Genomic DNA, 18,573 nt, shown 5'->3' with positions numbered 1-18,573 from the left:
CCGGTAGTCCTCTACGGGCATGAGACGTGGACAATGCTCGAAGAGGACCTGCAAGCGCTAGGAGTTTTTGAACGACGTGTGCTTAGGACGATCTTCGGCGGAGTATGTGAGAACGGCGTATGGAGGAGAAGAATGAATCACGAGCTTGCGCAACTCTACGGTGAACCCAGTATCACGAAAGTCGCCAAAGCTGGAAGGGTACGATGGGCGGGACACGTTGTGAGAATGCCGGACAACAATCCCGCAAAAATGGTGTTCAACTCAAATCCGGCCGGTACAAGACGAAGGGGAGCGCAACGAGCTAGGTGGTTTGACCAAGTGGAGCAGGATCTTGGAAGTGTGGGACGATCGAGGAATTGGAGGTTAGCAGCCATGGACCGAGTTAGTTGGCGTAACATTGTGACGCAGGTCATGTCTTGAAGGACGTAGAGCCAGCAAAAGTAAGTAAGGATAGATGGATGGATTTCTTTATTTGTAAAATTTGCACCACTAGGCTAGCTCACATCTTAAATGTCTCCAGGAGTTCATGTAGTGATTATTTCCCATGGAATCCTTTCGAGAATTTTTCTAAAAAAATCGTAAAAGAATTTTGTTTTAGATATGTCAAAAACACGACCTGGTTTTTGCCATTTATCACCACAGAAATTAACTCACAGATCGTCAGCAATGTCTTTACTGATTCTTTCGGATGTTTTCCAAGAAAGACCTAAGTCCTCCAAGATTTCATCCAGTGATTCTTCCATCGATTTTCCTTGGACATCCTCTAAGACATCCGTTTAGAGCATCTTCGAAAATTCAACCAGAAGTTTCTCCAAAGATGCATCTAGGGATTTCTTAAAAATTGTCCTTTATAATTTCTTTAAGATTTCAACTTCAAATTTTTCTAAGGATGACTCCGGGAATTACTCAGATTTCTTTAGGAATTCCTACAGTAATCCTTTAAAGATTTCTCAAAGAAGTCTTTACAGATCAGTTCAAGTATACTTCCAGGATTTTTTTAGGCTTTTCTGCCTGAAAATGTGAATGCAATTTTTCAGAAATTTGAGAAAATGTTGATTTTGTGAGGTATTTCTAAAGCAAATTTTAAAGCAAACTCTGATGAAACTTGTGTTAGTTTTTGAGTCACCCGGTTACTAGAAGAACTCATAGACCCTTGCAAATTTTTTAGAAGATTTTCTTGTTAAATTGTTGGGATAATTGAAAAAAAAAGAAAAAAAAAATATGTGTATAATAAACTTAAACTTTTATCACTTTTGTAAGTTCCATGGGATTTAATGAGAAATGTTTTGAAAAACTGCAGTTGTAAGTGAATGAAAAACCGAATTTAATACTATACCATTTAATTCCACTACAGTTTGTATCCTTTGACAAATACGCGTATTTCGACCTCAACTGAAAGGCCATCTTTAGTTTCGTGTACTAGACTCGACTGCAGTTGTAATCATTCGATGAAATTCTGGAGAAGTCTAGAAGAATTCTATGATGAAACACAGGGTCGAGTTTGAGAGGAAACCTCTGAACAATTTCTTTCAAAAACTGTGGAATTGATCTTTGTGGTTTTTGTTGGAAAAAATACAGTAAACATTATTAAAAGATCTCCTAGAGTAACAACTAGAAAATTCGGTTGAAGGATTAATGGAAAAATATCTAGAGAAAGTCCTCATATAGTGTTTCCTGGAGAAAATTCTGGATAAATTACTCAAGATCTTCTATAAAAATCTCTGGGAGAATAACCTAGAGAATTGACAGAGGAATATCTAGAAGAATTTCTGGAGATATCCTGATAGGAATCCCTGGAAGTATCCCAGAGGAAATCTCCGGAGAAACAACTAGGATTATTCCTGAAGGTTTTCCTCGAGAAATCTGAGATTAAATTTTTAAAGAATTAGTTGAAAGGTCTCGTAACAGTCACCGAAGGTTTCTCTTATGCCTACATCATTTAGCATCAGAATTCACTGCAAGCAAGATATGGAAAAAAGTGACTTTAGAGACCATTTTGATAAAAAAAACTTCAGAAACCTTTAATCAAAAATAGAGACAATCATGTCTTGGGAAGTCGATAAGATTCACTGAACATCTAAAGGAGGGTTTTGATAGCGGCGCAGCCGAATTTTTTTGGGGAGTTTCTACGTGAAAGTCATTTGCCATGTACACATTCTACCATGAATGACTGCCGCAAAGAAATTTCCCTGAATGTTAGTGAAATTCCCTGAGAATTCCAGGTTTTTTCCAGGTTTAACAAAATTCCCTGATAACTCCAGGTTTTTCCAGGTAGTAGACACCCTGTATAAGTGAAATATTGCACATACAAAGCCTCCAGGTGATTTCGTTATACGTACATTTTGGTTGTCTGGGTCATCCTTATTTAGCCATCCTTATTTGGACCCAGGGGATTCAAGGAAATTTCCATTACGAAAAGAATCTGAACCGAATCGAACCCAGACACCTTAAGCATGGCTTTGCTTTGTAGAGTGTAGACGCAGACTCTAACCACTCAAAAAGATCCCACGTTTTATTTGAATTCCCGGGAAATCAAATCCCGGGAAAATTGGAAACTCTAGTTAGGTTTTATTTAGACCCTCAGCCATTCATTCGTAGGCACGGTACCCATCACAACGTTCGTTTCGATAAATTCGTATTTATTTTAATGTTTGATTTGGGGGTACAATCATTCTTACAGCTAATATGGTCGGCCAGGGGCATTTCAATCTTGATAGTTTTGATTTCGTGTTATGGAATTAAATTTGGATCTACTAATAGAGTAAGGTGGGGCAAAAGTTCGACCTTAGTGGTATAATCAAAGTTTCCAGGAAAACAATAGCAGTTGAAACAAAACATATACCATACAGTGAACCTTCAACATATTGGCTATAATTTTGCTGAACAAACTTGTGTCAAAATATTTACTCATTTTTAGTTATAACAGTTTCAAAATTGATTGTCTTATTCGAACTTTTGCCCCACCGGTGGGGCAAAAGTTCGCTGGCTAAAACACAAAATATCGATCCTTTAATGACAGACATTCCTTACACCAGCCGTAAACTTAAGTTTGACGAAAAATACACACTAAATTTTCATCAAAAAATTGCCCAAAACCGAGTTAATAATAATATACTCAAAAATAGCAGTTTTTCGCAAAACTAAGTGGAAATGTAAAATTTTGGTGACAATTTTCACACGATCAGACAAATTTAACTAAATTTGAAGATAATATGTGGATTTTAGGCAATTTGCAAATATTTCCGTAATTTTATACATGGGTCGAACTTTTGCCCCACTGATTCGAACTTTTGCCCCACTATGGGCCAAAAACTGTTTTCAAGCATTTATGCAAAAACTAATACACCTCAAAGCAACCTTATGATAGGCCTAGAAACGCCCTTACATAAAATATTGAAAAAGATTTAATCTTCAATTGGTTCCATGCAACGAAAGTTTGACCAAAAATTACAATATTCACGTCGAAAAACAACAAATAGCCATAGCTTTTGCAAATCTCAATCGATTTTTATGATATTTGGAGTGAAAGTCTCTTACTTGAATAGCAATTGAACCACCATGACATTTATAAGATTTGTTTTGAATTGAGCTAGAAATCTTAAAAAGAAACTCTTACCCCACTCGAACTTTTGCCCCACTTTACTCTATTACAATTTGGTTTTTTGGAGCGCTGGTGATTTTGAAAATTTGATAACCTAACAATATATTCATATCTTGGTCGTTTTAGTTAGACGTTGGATCACTAAGCCAGGAAAGGTATAGAGACTATAAGAACAGGGTAGCAACAATTAATTTAAACAATTCACTAGCTATCTCTGAGCAAAACGCCGTTAAAACATCAACACAAAAAATCACTTAAGAAACAATCGTAAATCCTTAACGAACACTTACCAACAGAAGTAAACCGAAAAGTAAAAAAGAATGCAGAGAAGTTTCTAGCTTACTCCTGGCAGAGGCAGACTCCGCAAAGAAACCGTTCAATGTTGTTCTTTAAATTGATTGGTGGGTGGGTGTAACGCAAAATTCTTGACCTCGTAGAAAATCAAAACCACTCTTCTTCTCTGTTTCTTGTGAATTGCTGCTTGCTGTTTAATTGCTTACTTTCAATGCTGCACCTCTGGATGATTGGTTGGTTTGCTCTGGCCGATGGATCTATGTACAGAGATATTGCGTGTGTTGTAGAAGGCTGCTCGCTGGCACACAATAATTTTGCTTTTGCTGCAACTGTTTCCGATTTTTTTTGCTTTTCACTGCGTTTTTATTTCACACTCGCACTCTTTCTCGCTATTCCACTTTGCGAGTTTCAATCGAAAATTCAGAACACTTCACAACGGGATTTGGATTTCACTATTTTCCTTCCTTCAATTGCGTGATGCTGTGCTGTGACGGTTAAGGGAAATTTAATATGCTTTTCGAAAGGAATGTAACTTCCCTGTACGATGTGTAATATCACTTCCTCAATTTGTTTTCTAATATTGCCTTGTGACTGACTGGTGGGATCACTTTTTTTACGTAGTCGTCATCAATCGTGGTCGTCGCCACAATTACACTACTACTGGTGGTCGTCGAAACGGTCCCTCTGTATTGTATGATGGTGTAGTATTTAGCTTTTACAACGAACAGCACCATGAATGCGAACGGGAGGACAGTCAGCTCGCTGTGTTGTTCATTGAGAAATGAGACGATGGTGATGGTGGTGGTTTTGTCTGAGTCTGACTCAAAAATCCAGCGTAACTTATCAAAACGCCACTTAGAGAAATTTATTTTTTTGTATAACTGAACTAAATATAACGGAATTTTCCATACCTGTAAAATTTAATAATAATCAATGAAATATATGTTTGTTAAGCCTTTTTTTAAATTCCAAAATTTTAAATTTTATTGAATTTTTTTTTTTTTTTAAATCTTTATTTGAGTGTATTTTAACGCACGAGGGCTAGTTCTACACTTAAATTTTATTGAATTCTGCATTGCAAAAAGATCGTTAGGCTCAAAACCAAATACCGTCAAACGGGGTAACTTGCAACAATTTTCAACTTCAAAGCTATATGGATGAAAAATTTGAGGATTCCGATGAGACAAAAACCATCTAGTATCCTAATCGCCACGTGAAGAATACCACGCAATATAAATTTTATCAGAATTTGGATTCCTGGGATCAGGAGAGACGAAAAATATACATTTTTCATGCTACCCCTGATGTGGGGTAACATGCAACACACATAGCACCTGAAGTACACTATTGTAAACTTAACCTATATCGTGTTATTATGATCATTTAATAATTTTCTGCAATAAAAGTATGTCGATAATTAGAAACAGCTACTGTACTCTTAGAAAACTAATTATTATTGATTGAATTATGAATATTAAACCAAATCGATTGAAAACATCATTAGTATTGCATAGGGTGTTCACACGTGGAAATTCTAGCATATTATAAGTCTTGACAGTAATTGGAAAGCCATTAAAACGGTTTAATGCAACTTTTCTACAAATACAATTGTAATTTAGGTTATGCGTCACATAACTTTTTGCTTATAAAAAATTAAAATCAAAGCGACGTATCTCATATTGATATGTATGTTTTAAAATGGTCTCTGTTGGTGTTCTAAAACAACTTTTATCATACTTCATGCAGAAAGTTCCCAATGGCAGATCTGCAAGTTAGTTTTTATACAGATTTTCATTTTTTTTTCATTATTTTCATGAATGAAATAAATCTAATTCTAATAATAATGCGATTCATGTAAATTTTCAATATTTTGTACCAAACGTGTATTGAATTAATTGCGGTACAAAAATTTTAATGTTACTGAACAAATTTATGTTCAATTTTGCCTTTTCATGTGTTTTCGATTAAACACGGCAAGAAATATCAAACAATTGAGATCAAAATAGCTGTTGCAAGTTACCCCACAAGGGTAGTCAAAAACTTTTTTGAATTTTTATAGTGTTTAAACATCAAATTATCAAAACTTTTATATTGTCAATTAGTACACTACTAAGTACTGTAACTGTTAGCGAATTCCTTGAATTACATATTTCTACCGTTTTTGTGGTACGTAGAACGTTTTTCAGTATAAATTTCATGCAATCCAACGTTTAATATGATTTCCACCTCCAGTCAACCAAGCAATAAACAAACAATATCCAAACCTTTGCCAAAATCTTCTGTTGTATACCTGAGATCAATAAATGGCGGAATAAATCATAAATATTTAACTCAATGCTGAACGAAACGACAATTCGGTTACATGTTGAAGTGTTGCAAGTTTCACCCCTGTTGCAAGTTACCCCGTTTGACGGTACTTAGGTACGTCAAAATGAAAGACCTAAATTTCAATTTTGAGTGGTACCCCAGAGCCTGAAGATGTGTGCAGGGTGCCCATTCAAAACCAATTCTCTTTTTACGGATGACTAAAAATATATAACCAGATGATATCATGATCCTAAGACCTCATATTTTTCAAACGTTTTTGAAAGAAAGTTTTTATGTTTGATTTGACTTCTAAGATATTCGTTTTCAAACTAAGGATTTTAGAGTAGTATCTTTAAACCATAACATTTTTACGCCAATTAAAAACTCCATGCAGCTTAATAACATCACAACATTATTTCATTTAAATGTGTATATTGTCATATATTGAAACATATTAGCAATTGCATTGATGTTCCATAAATATTGAATAAAATAGAATAGGGGATTATTAAAATCTAATCACTTAGAAGGGCTTTGGAAATTCTCCATATACTTACTCTTGAAGGGTAAATATTGAATAATATAAAATTAATCATAGCATTTGTAACATTTTTGGTTACTGGACCTTACCATTAACACATCCCTCAAAGATCTTGCTATGAATGATGACGGAGCAGTCAAATTAGTAACTAATGTATCTGTCTAGGATTTGATTAAAAAATTTGATTAGCTCGGCTTCCTATCATTTGCTAAAGATTTCTAGAAAATAAATGAAAGATCTTTTACAGAATTCACTAAAATTCTCATAACCAATTTACTTATCAAACTTTCCAAAGAACATTCAATTATCTGGTCAATTATTGCTCCGATTTTCTTTAGGTAGAATATCAGCAAAGATCTCATCAAGAATTTTCCATTTTAGGTTAAACATTTCGGAATTTGCTAATGCACAAAACCAAAATATGTAAGAAGTGCACTGTTGTTAAATGCTTTCTTCTCGACATTTTTGCCTTTGAAGTTTTATTGCAATCTTAGAAGATGATTCCAAACTGTTTCATCTTGACCGTATGGAAAACTTTCAAGCATCTCTCCAAGAATCTTGACAAGAGTTATATTATATTATATACTTAAGTATATTTTGGGGATATAATTGATGTTGCATAATATCTCCTTTGAACCTGCTCAACATCTGCAGCCGAAAATTCAAAAAACATCTTACTAATCAGTAAAAATTGTGAGAAAAGTTTGTTTAGGATTTCTTCATGAAACTAATGATAAAAATATGATATAAGAAACTGTTATTTATCTCTGTTCGTTATGTTATGATGCAAAAAAGAAACAAGTTTCACATATGCAAATGATACTTGGGGATCCTAGAGTATAAATATGGACAGAATGACGTTCAAAATGATGTTTTAAAATAGTAACAAGCGAAAGGTGAATTTGAATTTAAGTGGAGCCTTGCAGCAACCATGGGAAATAGTTATTCAAGCTCTAGTAAAAACTTTTGAGATATTAGAATAGGATAAGAATTCCTAGGAAAATTTCTGTTTTTTTCTTTTTAAGGCACTCCGTGCTCGTGGCCACTACTGTGTCGGAATCAGTCCATCTGTATCTACAATACCGATACAGATCTATTTTTAACTAATCTATATTTACATCTGCATTCACTCTCTTCTACTCTCTTACTCTCACACCGCGCAGGTAGGAGAGAGCTCTGCTGTTCAAGTCCAATCGATTTCCATAAGCCATATTCCTTTGCTCTTGTGGTGGTTCATTTTGTCGTGTTCCTAAGTCATTTGAGGCTAGCTGCCTACGAAAAGGGTCAGTTTGTCTCAGTCACCATCACGGAGGATGGATGTGCTCCCCCTAAGCACGGTCCTCCGTGCGGCGTCTTCTGGTGGCTGGACGGTTTTTTTTTGTGGAGGGGCTGGGAATTGAATCCATGACCTTCCGCTTATGAAGCGAAAGCGTAACCTCAAGGCTACGGACACCCCATTAGAAAATTTCTGTTGGTGGTCAGGATTCCCGAAAAAAAATCTAGGGTATCCGTCCTATTATGGAGGACTTAAGCACGGTGTTGAAATTAAAATCGTATTGCAGTGTCCAAAATCTAAATATTATAGTATATTGAAATGTTAAGTATTAAAACTATCCTTTATCTGGATTATAGTGAAGTAAAAAAGTAATTTTTGGAATCATACATACATTTATTAACATAAATCTGAAGCTCTTCGTATGTCCTATTATTGCGGTATTTTGTCCTATTATTGCGGTAGTGCCGTCCTATTATTGCGGTATACCAAAAATCATAGATTTCATTACATTCACTATACATTCAATACTACACAATGTTCGAGCATTGAAATTATGCTCCCGCCATGTTAATGACACTGCATGGTACTGTCAGTTTGTGTGACTTTGGACATATCTATGAGGAAAACTAATTCATTACTTTATGTCACGATTTGATAACAAATCAACAGAATCGAATGATTTTGTGCCGGTTTCGTCCCCTCTTTCGTCGTAGGAGGACAATGTTAAAGTTAAAAAAAGTTAAAGGTTCTTCCATGTGAGACCACTAGTCGCTATATAAGAAATTAATTTGTTGACTTAAGTATAACCTACAATTTTGATGCTTTAAAAAATATGTTCCACTACCAACACAATTTAAAAGGATTGCTTTCTTGCGATCATCTTGTATCTTAGTTTTTCAACGTATTTTTGACAGGTGTTCCGATTTTCAGTCAGTTTACGTGATATTTTGGTAAAACATTGTGTTTATTTGCAAAATATTTGTAAATAAGAGGAACTACAGGGTAAAGATAAACATAAATCTTTTGTTTGACTAAATAAATGTATGCATAACTCAAAATTATGTTCCTAATTAGTATGCTAATAATAAAATTAATGTTTCTAGCAATTACATTCAAAATGACTATTGAAATGTCAAATTTTTGAATGAGAATTACAGATACCGCAATAATAGGCAAAAAGCTTTTTCCATTGTCCTATTATTGCGGTATATGCTTTTTCTAAAAAATATTGTAAATTTTGCCCCTTATCGGACGCGACGATTTGTAATCGTCGCCGATGAAACTGTCGCCAAAATCGTCGCCAGCCAACCAGCCACTGCGAATTTGACTTTTCACCAGTCTTACCAACATAACGCAAAATCACCTCCTTTGATTCGTTTGCTGGCGACGATTGTGTCGATCTGATGAAAAGTTGGCGGCGCGTTTTGTTGGCCATGAAACATACAATATAGAACTTTTATTCAAAATTCAATATCTATCATGTAACTACATCCATACTGAACTGATATACCCGCTACATATAATTGTTTTGGTTCTCAACTTAAAAATTTAAGCTTATGAAAACCCGCCCGTAGATAGGGAGACTGGTTAAAAATATAGGCTTTTCTTGTTGCATCATTTAAAACTGTTGTTCCAACGATCAAAATCGTTTAATTCTTAAAGCATTCATCTGGTATAGCTTGGGAATACTATAAGCTTTCATCATCATCAATAATATCCATAGAAAATAGAGTTTTCGATTAATAATGAGGGTTTAATTCTCATACCACAATAATAGGGAATACCGCAATAATGGGCAAATTACCCTATTAATATTTCTAGTACATTATCGTTGAGTTAGGGATCATCCATATATGACATAGCATTTTAGGTGAAAGGTGGGAACTTCACAAATATGTGACGATGTATGGCGAGGGGGAGGCATATTGATCTACAGTGACCCCACGCAGTTGAATCACCCACAATTTATGAATCAGCAGACTCCAAAAGACAAAATTATTATCAAACTTGTCACAAAACTTCACCGAATTATTTTTACTGGTAAGAAACTAAGTGTAAAAGTAATTCTGTGATGTTTTGTGACAAGTTTGACAATAATTTTGTCTTTTGAAGTCAGCTGATTCATAAATTGTGGGTGATTCAACTGCGTGGGGTCACTGTATATGGATATGAGAGGGGAGGCCTTGTTACGCTATGTATTTTACCGGAAATTTACGGGAAAGGGTGTTGTGTTTTTTATAACTGAATTATATCCGGCTTTACCAAAGGGTTTTCTTCTATATTAATCTTTTGAATTCACAGGGTGTCTTCACGTTTTCAGAAATTATATTCCCTAAAACATACAGTGATACTCTAAAATATATAAATTGTTAAAGAATAGTTTCTTCAAGATGACTAACACTTTATTTTAAAGAACATTCTTCGACATTAGGGTAAAAGCACCGGTTTTGGTCAGCCTAAGTGAAAATGTCAATTGAAATAATATGGGAAGCCCTATTTATACTACAATGTCAAATACAAGCTTTCAATCCATATTATGTATGTAAAATATCGGAACTGAACTAAAACCTTTTTTTCGCTTAGAAAATCGTTGGTCAATATTGACCACCACCAACCAGTTTCAACCAGAGATTTGACTTCGATTCCCAAATTAGCCAATCACATTGTTTTTTTATGAGTAGCCAAATTAGAGGTATAAGAGTTAAAAATATTAGGAAATTGAATTGTTTTTCTTAAGTTTTGACTCAATTCGGACGAGTAAATCAATGCAGTTCTATCTCGTGAATGTGATCTACTGAAAACTAAAGGTTTCATGCTGATTGGCTACGTAAAACAAGGTATAATTCACTAATGCAACAACTGGCGTATGGCCACAACCGGTGCTTCTACCTTATACAAAAATAAACTAATTTATTATATATTGCAAAGCGTTTATTTCATGGTTATAGAATAGATTTGAGAAAATTAGAAATACGCACAAGCTTTAGAAATCAACTTTTCAATTGAGAGAAAATATTTCTTTGTCTACTCATATTTAAACTCAAAACATCCAAAAATATGAGAAAAACCATATCTTCTTCTTCTTTCTGGCGTTACGTCCCCACTGGGACAGAGCCTGCTTCTCAGCTTAGTGTTCTTATGAGCACTTCCACAGTTTTTAACTGAGAGCTTACTATGCCAATGACCATTTTTGCATGTGTATATCGTGTGGCAGGTACGAAGATACTCTATGCCCTGGGAAGTCGAGAAAATTTCCAACCCGAAAAGATCCTCGACCGGTGGGATTCGAACCCACGACCCTCAGCTTGGTCATGCTGAACAGCTGCGCGTTTACCGCTACGGCTATCTGGGCCCCCAAAAGAAAAACTATATATTTTTATTGATTTTGTTCAAAAAACAGGAATGCTTATGAAATGATCAGAAAGCGGTTCAATAAAATTCCCTGATCGTTCCAGATTTTCCAGGTTATAAGTTAGTTAACTAATTTTTTTTTAATAATTTAGGCTAAAACTTTGAAGAAATTTTTGGCTAGAAAGCGGTGCTTACGAAAAAAATCTATTTGTAGTTTCTGATGAATATACATAGAACTGGGGGTCATCCGTAAATGACGCAAGGTTTTAGGGTGAAGTGAGAGTTAATGATTTTTTAACGATATGTGAGGAAGGGAGGGTCCATTACTAGTGGACGTATCATATTGACAAAAGCAGTAGCGATCAAAAATAATCTAACAAATAGTTTTTAATAAAACCTTTTCACATGCCATTAGTATGAAATGCTTCATACGACGTTTTATAAATATGAATATTCATACGTCGTATGAAGAATAATTCCTAAGAACATCGTATCGAAAACATAGTTTTTGTGGCAAAAACTCGTATAGATTTTTGAAATTGCAATATCATCATGGGAAGCTTTCCATGATAACGAAGAAATTTTTAGTAAGACATTTAGAATTTGTTTATCGGCAAATCGGTCTATTTTGCTCGAAGTAAGAGGGAGCATGGAGAAGAAAGCAATGAATACTAGATGGATAGGTACCGTAAGGGAACGGCGAGAGAAATTGGATTAGATGTTGAAGAGGGCATAGCATATGAAACAGTATTACTTGAAACGTCCTTCCTTGTGGCTAACGTCCCCTATGGGAACGGCTTGGTGTGTTTTGAGAATGACACTATCAAGACAGCCTGGCTAAGATACAATTACTTAATCAATCTCATAAGTACTATTTTTAGGTGAAAACAATAGATTTTTTTGAATGACTGGTACAGGTAACAAAAGAGACCGTGTTATTTTCCTTATCTTATGTCTCATTCTAAGTTATCGTTAAAACTCGAGTTTCAGTGAACCGATCAAGTTGAAAATTTAATGAGTTGTGCATTACTTATATAAAATTATAGTGACACATACATGGATACTGCAGATTTTGTTTTTCGAATGGATAGCGGAATTACAATGATTTCCCGTGCGCCCAAGATATAAAAAACTAGCTTCACGAGTTACATCAACAGTTCATCCACAGTTTTGTTCATCAATTTCAATCTATTCAAATCAACACTCGAAATTCGGCCGAAAAATTGTATAAACAATTTTTAGAATCAGGATTACCGGCAAAGATTTGAATTTTGAATCATGTCGGTAAAAAGAAAGGCGCTGAAAAAAAGGAATACAATCAAATTTCTTTTTTTTTTTTTTGACTTATAAACCTGGGTTATAAAATGATAATTCGGCTTCTAAACATTCATATGACAAAATTGAAAAAAATCAATAAAATTTCAGATTTTTTTGATAAATGCAATTAAACAGTTTTTTTAAAGCTTTAAATAATTATGTGAATATTATATTATATTCGTGTCTAAATTAATACATTTATAAATAAACAGAACAAAAAATTCAACAAATTAGTTAAAAATCAATGCTTTATCGACTTGGAGAATATTGTTTTCCCATTTGTTAACAAGACATAAAGTCAACTATTTTAGTTTTATTCATATATTCAGTTGGGGCTTTATTGCTTCAAGCTAATATGCTCTTTTTGACAAATGTTACATTAAAACAAGATATTTATTCCGAGAATTATGCATTCAATGCTGCAGGAGATCGCTGCCCAATCAACTCATCTATTTGTTTTGATATATCATTGCTCTTGATGGAATAGCCTGAATATTATCGTGTTATTGAAATTGTCATATCGTCAGCATTTGTGACGAAATGCAACGAGGGAAGAGGGGGTGTAAAAAATCAGTGAAAAAATGCTACGTCATGTATGGACGGCCCCAAAAATAAATAGAATGGTTTACGTTTTGAATTATTTGAATAAGTTTTGATAAAATTAAAAAGGCATTAAAAAATCATCTGGCTTTATTGTATGTCACGCTAGAAATATGCTGGTCGTGGTTCAACACAAACATAGCGGGACTTTGACAGCAGCTTCGCCGCAACAATCCCGACAAAGTGCTTGTGCATTGATTGCGCCCATCGATTGAGGGAGGGGTTGGTACACGAAACATGACAGTCATGTATTCATTTTTGATCAAAGAAAATTGCATACCAGGGGAAAGAGTGTCTAGCATTTTGTTTTGCGTATTTTTTGAATCACCATTCAAGGTAAACATCGCGTAGACAGGTAACATCTACAGGCGCACCTGCTCGAATGATGAAACGTATACCTATACTACAAAGAATTTTAGCAGTGCTGCCCAAAATTGAGTAGCTTATCTATTTACGTTTATTTTATCAAAAGAAAAAAATCTATTCGGAATTGTGATGACATGATTGAAATAACTTGAGAAAACTTGTTAATGATCGACAATAAATTACACAACTTTGTTGCTTAAAATCATGTCAAAATAGATATTTATGCAATAAGTTGCAAAATGAAGGTTTTAAAGCACGAATCGTAGATTTATCCAACGAGACACTCAGATATTAATTTACCAACTCTAAAAACAGTACTAGAAAAAGTCTATGCTTTTGGTAAAAAGTAGGCTGATATGCCACGGAATTAACAAAAATGAATGTTTTGAAACAGCTTATGAATTTTAGGACTATTTGATTTGTTACGCTAAACTAATGTCCAGGTCTACTGGCTGGACTTCAGACGAAAGACGGCACACCACACAACCGAACCAACTACACTGTCTAATTCATGTCCAACGCCTCTCACACAACCCAAAAATCAGGCCAGCAGTAGCAATTTTTCGCCCACTTTTCAGCACAGAAAAAAAAAAGAAAATCGTCGGCTTTTCTTCCGTTTTTGGGGCAAATTTTGCAGTCTCATAACTGCTGAACTAAACCATCAACAATGTCTTCCAACTATTTTGCTGCACAGAAAATAGTCACATTCTTCCTTGTGGAGACCTCTTGCACAATGAAGTGTACTGACACACATCTCACTACTTAGATAAGAAAAAAAATCGCGAACAAATTGTTTCTGGAGAAAGGATGTTACCGTTTGTGACTAATGGGAATTTGGACGAACCGAAACAATAAAACTCGCGAATGGCTTTCTCACGGCGAACCTCTTTGCTTGATGACGAACGAAATCATACTGACTGACAGTTACCACACCAGTCAAACATTTGACAGTCCGATCCAGACTAGCACTGACAGCATTGTGTGCTAAAATTAGCCGCCGACAGCCGCCCGTACTCTTCTCGCGGGCGGCTAACACGGCGGAAGTAAAGCCTCAAACACTATGATGACTGATGTGTTACGGATGCGGGTGATGCGATAAGCAGCGATATAAGCCTTAGTAGGCGCCAAGTGCGACTTTAACTAATGTCGTTTTCGTTTTTAGGAACTGGGTCGGTGATCAACACATAAACAAACAAACGTCAAGCAAATTGTCGTTCGGTCGAACCTGAATCGGGTTGGGGTTGAAACTGTGATTCAGAACGGGTTGCGCCAGTTCCAACCTAGGTTCAAAAACGAATTCGACATAAAAATCTATTCAAATGATGTCTATTTTAAGATTTTAAATCGTACTTAGCAACATAAACGGCTTTGGTTTTCTAACTACCAATAAGACTACAAATGGATCAAACGAATTCTGCCAATTCTGAAACGTCGTTCGGCGAATTTCAACATCGAGAACATAAAGGACAAAACAACTTTTTTTCAAAAATGTCTAGGTGGACCAATGTCCAGTTTAGGGGTGGCCAGCCCCCCTGGCCTCCACTTATTTACGCCAATGACGATCAATCATCAACTTCTTAGACGTAGAGGAATTGGTAGGAAGAATCTAATCCTATCCATGTTACTTCAGGAGTTCCTCAAGGCACACACCAAGGACCTCTTCTTTTCATATTATATGTTGATTGCGAATTGTAGCGTATATTTCGGAATTTTTGTCGAAATAAGAATCGCGATGTACTGTAGCGACCGAACGTTTCTGTTTATTTATATAACTAACAAAGCAAACAAAAGAAGCGTATAAACTCAAATTGCGTGAGGGTTAGGAAGTAGCTAATACACAGCAATAAATTTTTATTCTGAACAAAGTCCCCGCCTTGAGGCGAATGCCTCAAATGACCTACGCAGACGGCAGTGGCACGAGTCTTTGAATCGGTCGCTGATACTCCGATGATCCTCTACGTAGTGTCACAATCCTCACCATGCCGTGACGATCAGGGTGAACTGCAACTACACGTGCGAGCTCCCAGTGAGCTGGTGGAGTGCTTTCGTTTTGCACTAGAACAAGCCTGTTGACTTGCAAATTGTCCTTCGTATTCTGCCACTTTGTGCGTGGTTGTAGGGATGACACATATTCATTCCTCCAACGCTGACATATTTCTTCAACCTGCTTCTGGCGCATTTTCCAAGAGTCAAGACGATTTATGGGAATACTCGGAACAGATGATTCTGGCAACAAGTTCATTGGCTGCCCGATGATGAAATGCCTTGGCGTCAGAACATTATAGTCGTCTGGTGAGTTGGAGATAGCACACAATGGCCTTGAATTAAGGCATGCCTCAATCTGAGCCAGTATGGTACACAAGTCCTCGTACGTGTGTGGTCCACGGCTGAGCACTTTGTATAGATGCAGTTTTGCGCTCTTAACCGCAGCCTCCCATAAACCACCCATATGGGGTGCAGAAGGTGGTATGAATGTCCACTTGATACCAACGTTGGATGAAAAACGGTTGGCTTGTGTTTCAAATTCTGTAGATTGGAAAAAATCCTGCATTTGACGATCAGTACCGACAAAATTTGTTCCATTGTCGGACCAAATCTCAGTACATAGTCCACGGCGGGCGATGAACCTCTTGAGCGCTTCAATGAACGTAGCTGTTGATAGATTGCTGGCCGCCTCAAGGTGAATGGCCTTAGTGGACAGGCACACAAAAACCACTATATAGCCCTTGGTTAGTAGCGGTTTCCGTGGATTTCCACTTTTTACGGTGATAGGACCAGCATAATCAACTCCAACGTGGACGAAAGCTCGCACAGGCATAGTGCGATCAGCTGGCAAGCTTCCCATGAGCTGAGTTGCAGTCTTTGCTCTCATTCTACAGCATTGTAGGCAGTTCTGTGTTACTTGACGGACTGCAGTGTGGCATCGCAAAATCCAATAGCGTTGATTGAGAGTTGCTACCAACAACGTTGGCCCAGCATGTAGGTTGGACAAATGCGCATCGTGAATGATAAGTGTTGTGCAACGGTGATTACCAGGTAAAATTGCTGGATGTTTCATTTCGTACGGCAAATCGGCGTTTTGAAGTCTTCCTCCAACTCGAAGTGTTCCTTCAGCATCAATGAAAGGATGCAACGGGCGAAGTTTGCTTTTTCGAGGTAGAAGAGTTCCACTCCAAAGGCATTCCAGTTCCTTAGCAAACATGTCGTGTTGTGCGCAGCGAACCATCCACAAAGTTGATGCTTGCAGCTCTGCCGGGGTAATTGGTCCGGTCTTGCGATTGTGCTTGATACGTGCAGCTTTCAAATTATCAATGAAGCGAGTGATGACAGCGAGAATTCGGCTGACGAATCGAATTGATGAATAGCGGTGCAGAAGATATTGTTCGATGGTGAAAGACGATGACGATCTAATGACGTTTTTCTGCGAGACTTCAGTGTGAATTATCGAAACTTGTTGACTTGTATTAGAGACATCAGTAGTCAAATGCTCAAGGAATTCAGTTTCGTTATGAAGCCACGGGGGCCCAGTCCACCAAAGAGGGTGTTCCAAAAGTTCATGTGGTGTCACTCCTCTAGATGCGCAGTCTGCTGGGTTTTCGATGGATGGAATGTGATGCCATGAACTTCTTGGAAGTACTTCCAGAATAGTAGCAGTCCTATTAGCAACGTAGGTTTTCCACTTTCGAGGGTGCGATGACAGCCATTCCAAAACCACTGTAGAATCTGTCCAAGCGTTAACTTCTAGTTTGAGGTGATTGAGCGCACTAGATATTTTCTTTACCAGCGCCGTTAGAAGCACAGCAGCATTCAATTCAAGTCGAGGAAGCGTAACTTGCTGAATCGGCGCCACCTTGGTCTTGGCGGCAATGAGTGTAATATGTACTTTACCATTCGAATCAACAGATCGACCATAGACAACTGCAGCGTAGACTGACTCCGATGCATCTGAGAATCCGATTAACTGCATTCCCCCTTTGTGATTCGCAACCCAACGTGGAATGCGTAATTGCTCCAAAGCTTGAAGATTATTCTTGATACTCACCCACTCTTCTTCAATGGCTGATGGTAGTGGGTCATCCCAAGTCAGATCATGCAACCAGAGCTGCTGAAAGAGGATTTTGATCTTGACGATACACGGAGATAGCCACCCAAAGGGATCGAACAGCCTTGAAGCGTCTGAAAGAAGCTGACGTTTGGTGTTGCGACTTGTGACATCGAGTGAAACGTTGAAGTCAAACGAATCTTCTCTCGGCGACCATCGTATTCCCAAAGCTTTAACTGAATCCAGTTCACTCGTGAATTGTATAGGGATTGGACCTTGCTGGCTATCAGTGATGTCTTCAATGAGCTCAGGAACATTCGACGACCACTTTCTAAGGGCAAATCCAGCACCGTTGAGGATAGTTGAAATCTCGTTGACTAAAGTTCGAGCTTCGTCCACAGTATTTGCTCCGGACATCAAATCATCTACGTAAAAACCTTTTAGGATTCGATCTGCGGCAACCGGGTATTTCGTAGCACTGTCTCGGGCGGCTTGTCGAAGTGATTCCGTCGCAAGGTATGCGGCACACGAAGTTCCATAGGTAACAGTTAACAGACGATAGTGCTGAACAGGTTCTTCGGGGTTCTTCCTATACACAACTCTGAGGAAGTCAGCCCGAACTTGCCTATACATCTTTTCAATATCACTTACGAACACTATCGGGTATGAGCGGAAGCGACACAAAACATCGAGTAGGTTCTCGGTGTTGTTCGGACCGACGAGCAAACGATCGTTGAGTGATACACCGGATGAGCTACTACAGGAACCATCGAAAACGACGCGCAATTTGGTCGTTAAGCTGTCCGCCTTGTGTACAGCGTGGTGTGGCAGATAAAAACATTCGTTGGGAGGTTTTGCTATCTCGGATTCTGGAACGA

The 18,573-nt window shown here is 37.1% G+C and overlaps 1 protein-coding gene across 14 annotated transcripts in view; it reads right to left on the bottom strand.

The window, feature by feature from the left end:
- LOC5571447 (epsin-1) overlaps positions 1-14,581 on the bottom strand; it is a 74,133-nt gene extending 59,552 nt beyond the window's left edge. For 6 of the 14 annotated variants that reach the window (XR_002499338.1, XR_002499337.1, XM_021839769.1 and 3 more), the window contains exons 1-2: positions 14,468-14,575; positions 4,102-4,380 (exon numbers count right to left, since the gene is read on the bottom strand). Coding sequence is in view for 1 of the 14 variants with exons in the window: in XM_021839774.1 (XP_021695466.1) it covers position 4,102 (1 nt within the window). In the remaining 13 variants the exon portion in view is untranslated. The other 8 variants (XM_021839778.1, XM_021839779.1, XM_021839770.1 and 5 more) reach the window with 7 other exon arrangements.
- Between the last annotated feature and the right edge of the window lie 3,992 nt (positions 14,582-18,573).

Source organism: Aedes aegypti, chromosome 2, assembly GCF_002204515.2.
Source record: "Aedes aegypti strain LVP_AGWG chromosome 2, AaegL5.0 Primary Assembly, whole genome shotgun sequence".
Classification (NCBI taxonomy): domain Eukaryota; kingdom Metazoa; phylum Arthropoda; class Insecta; order Diptera; family Culicidae; genus Aedes; species Aedes aegypti.
This window is presented reverse-complemented; position numbering and strand designations above follow the sequence as displayed.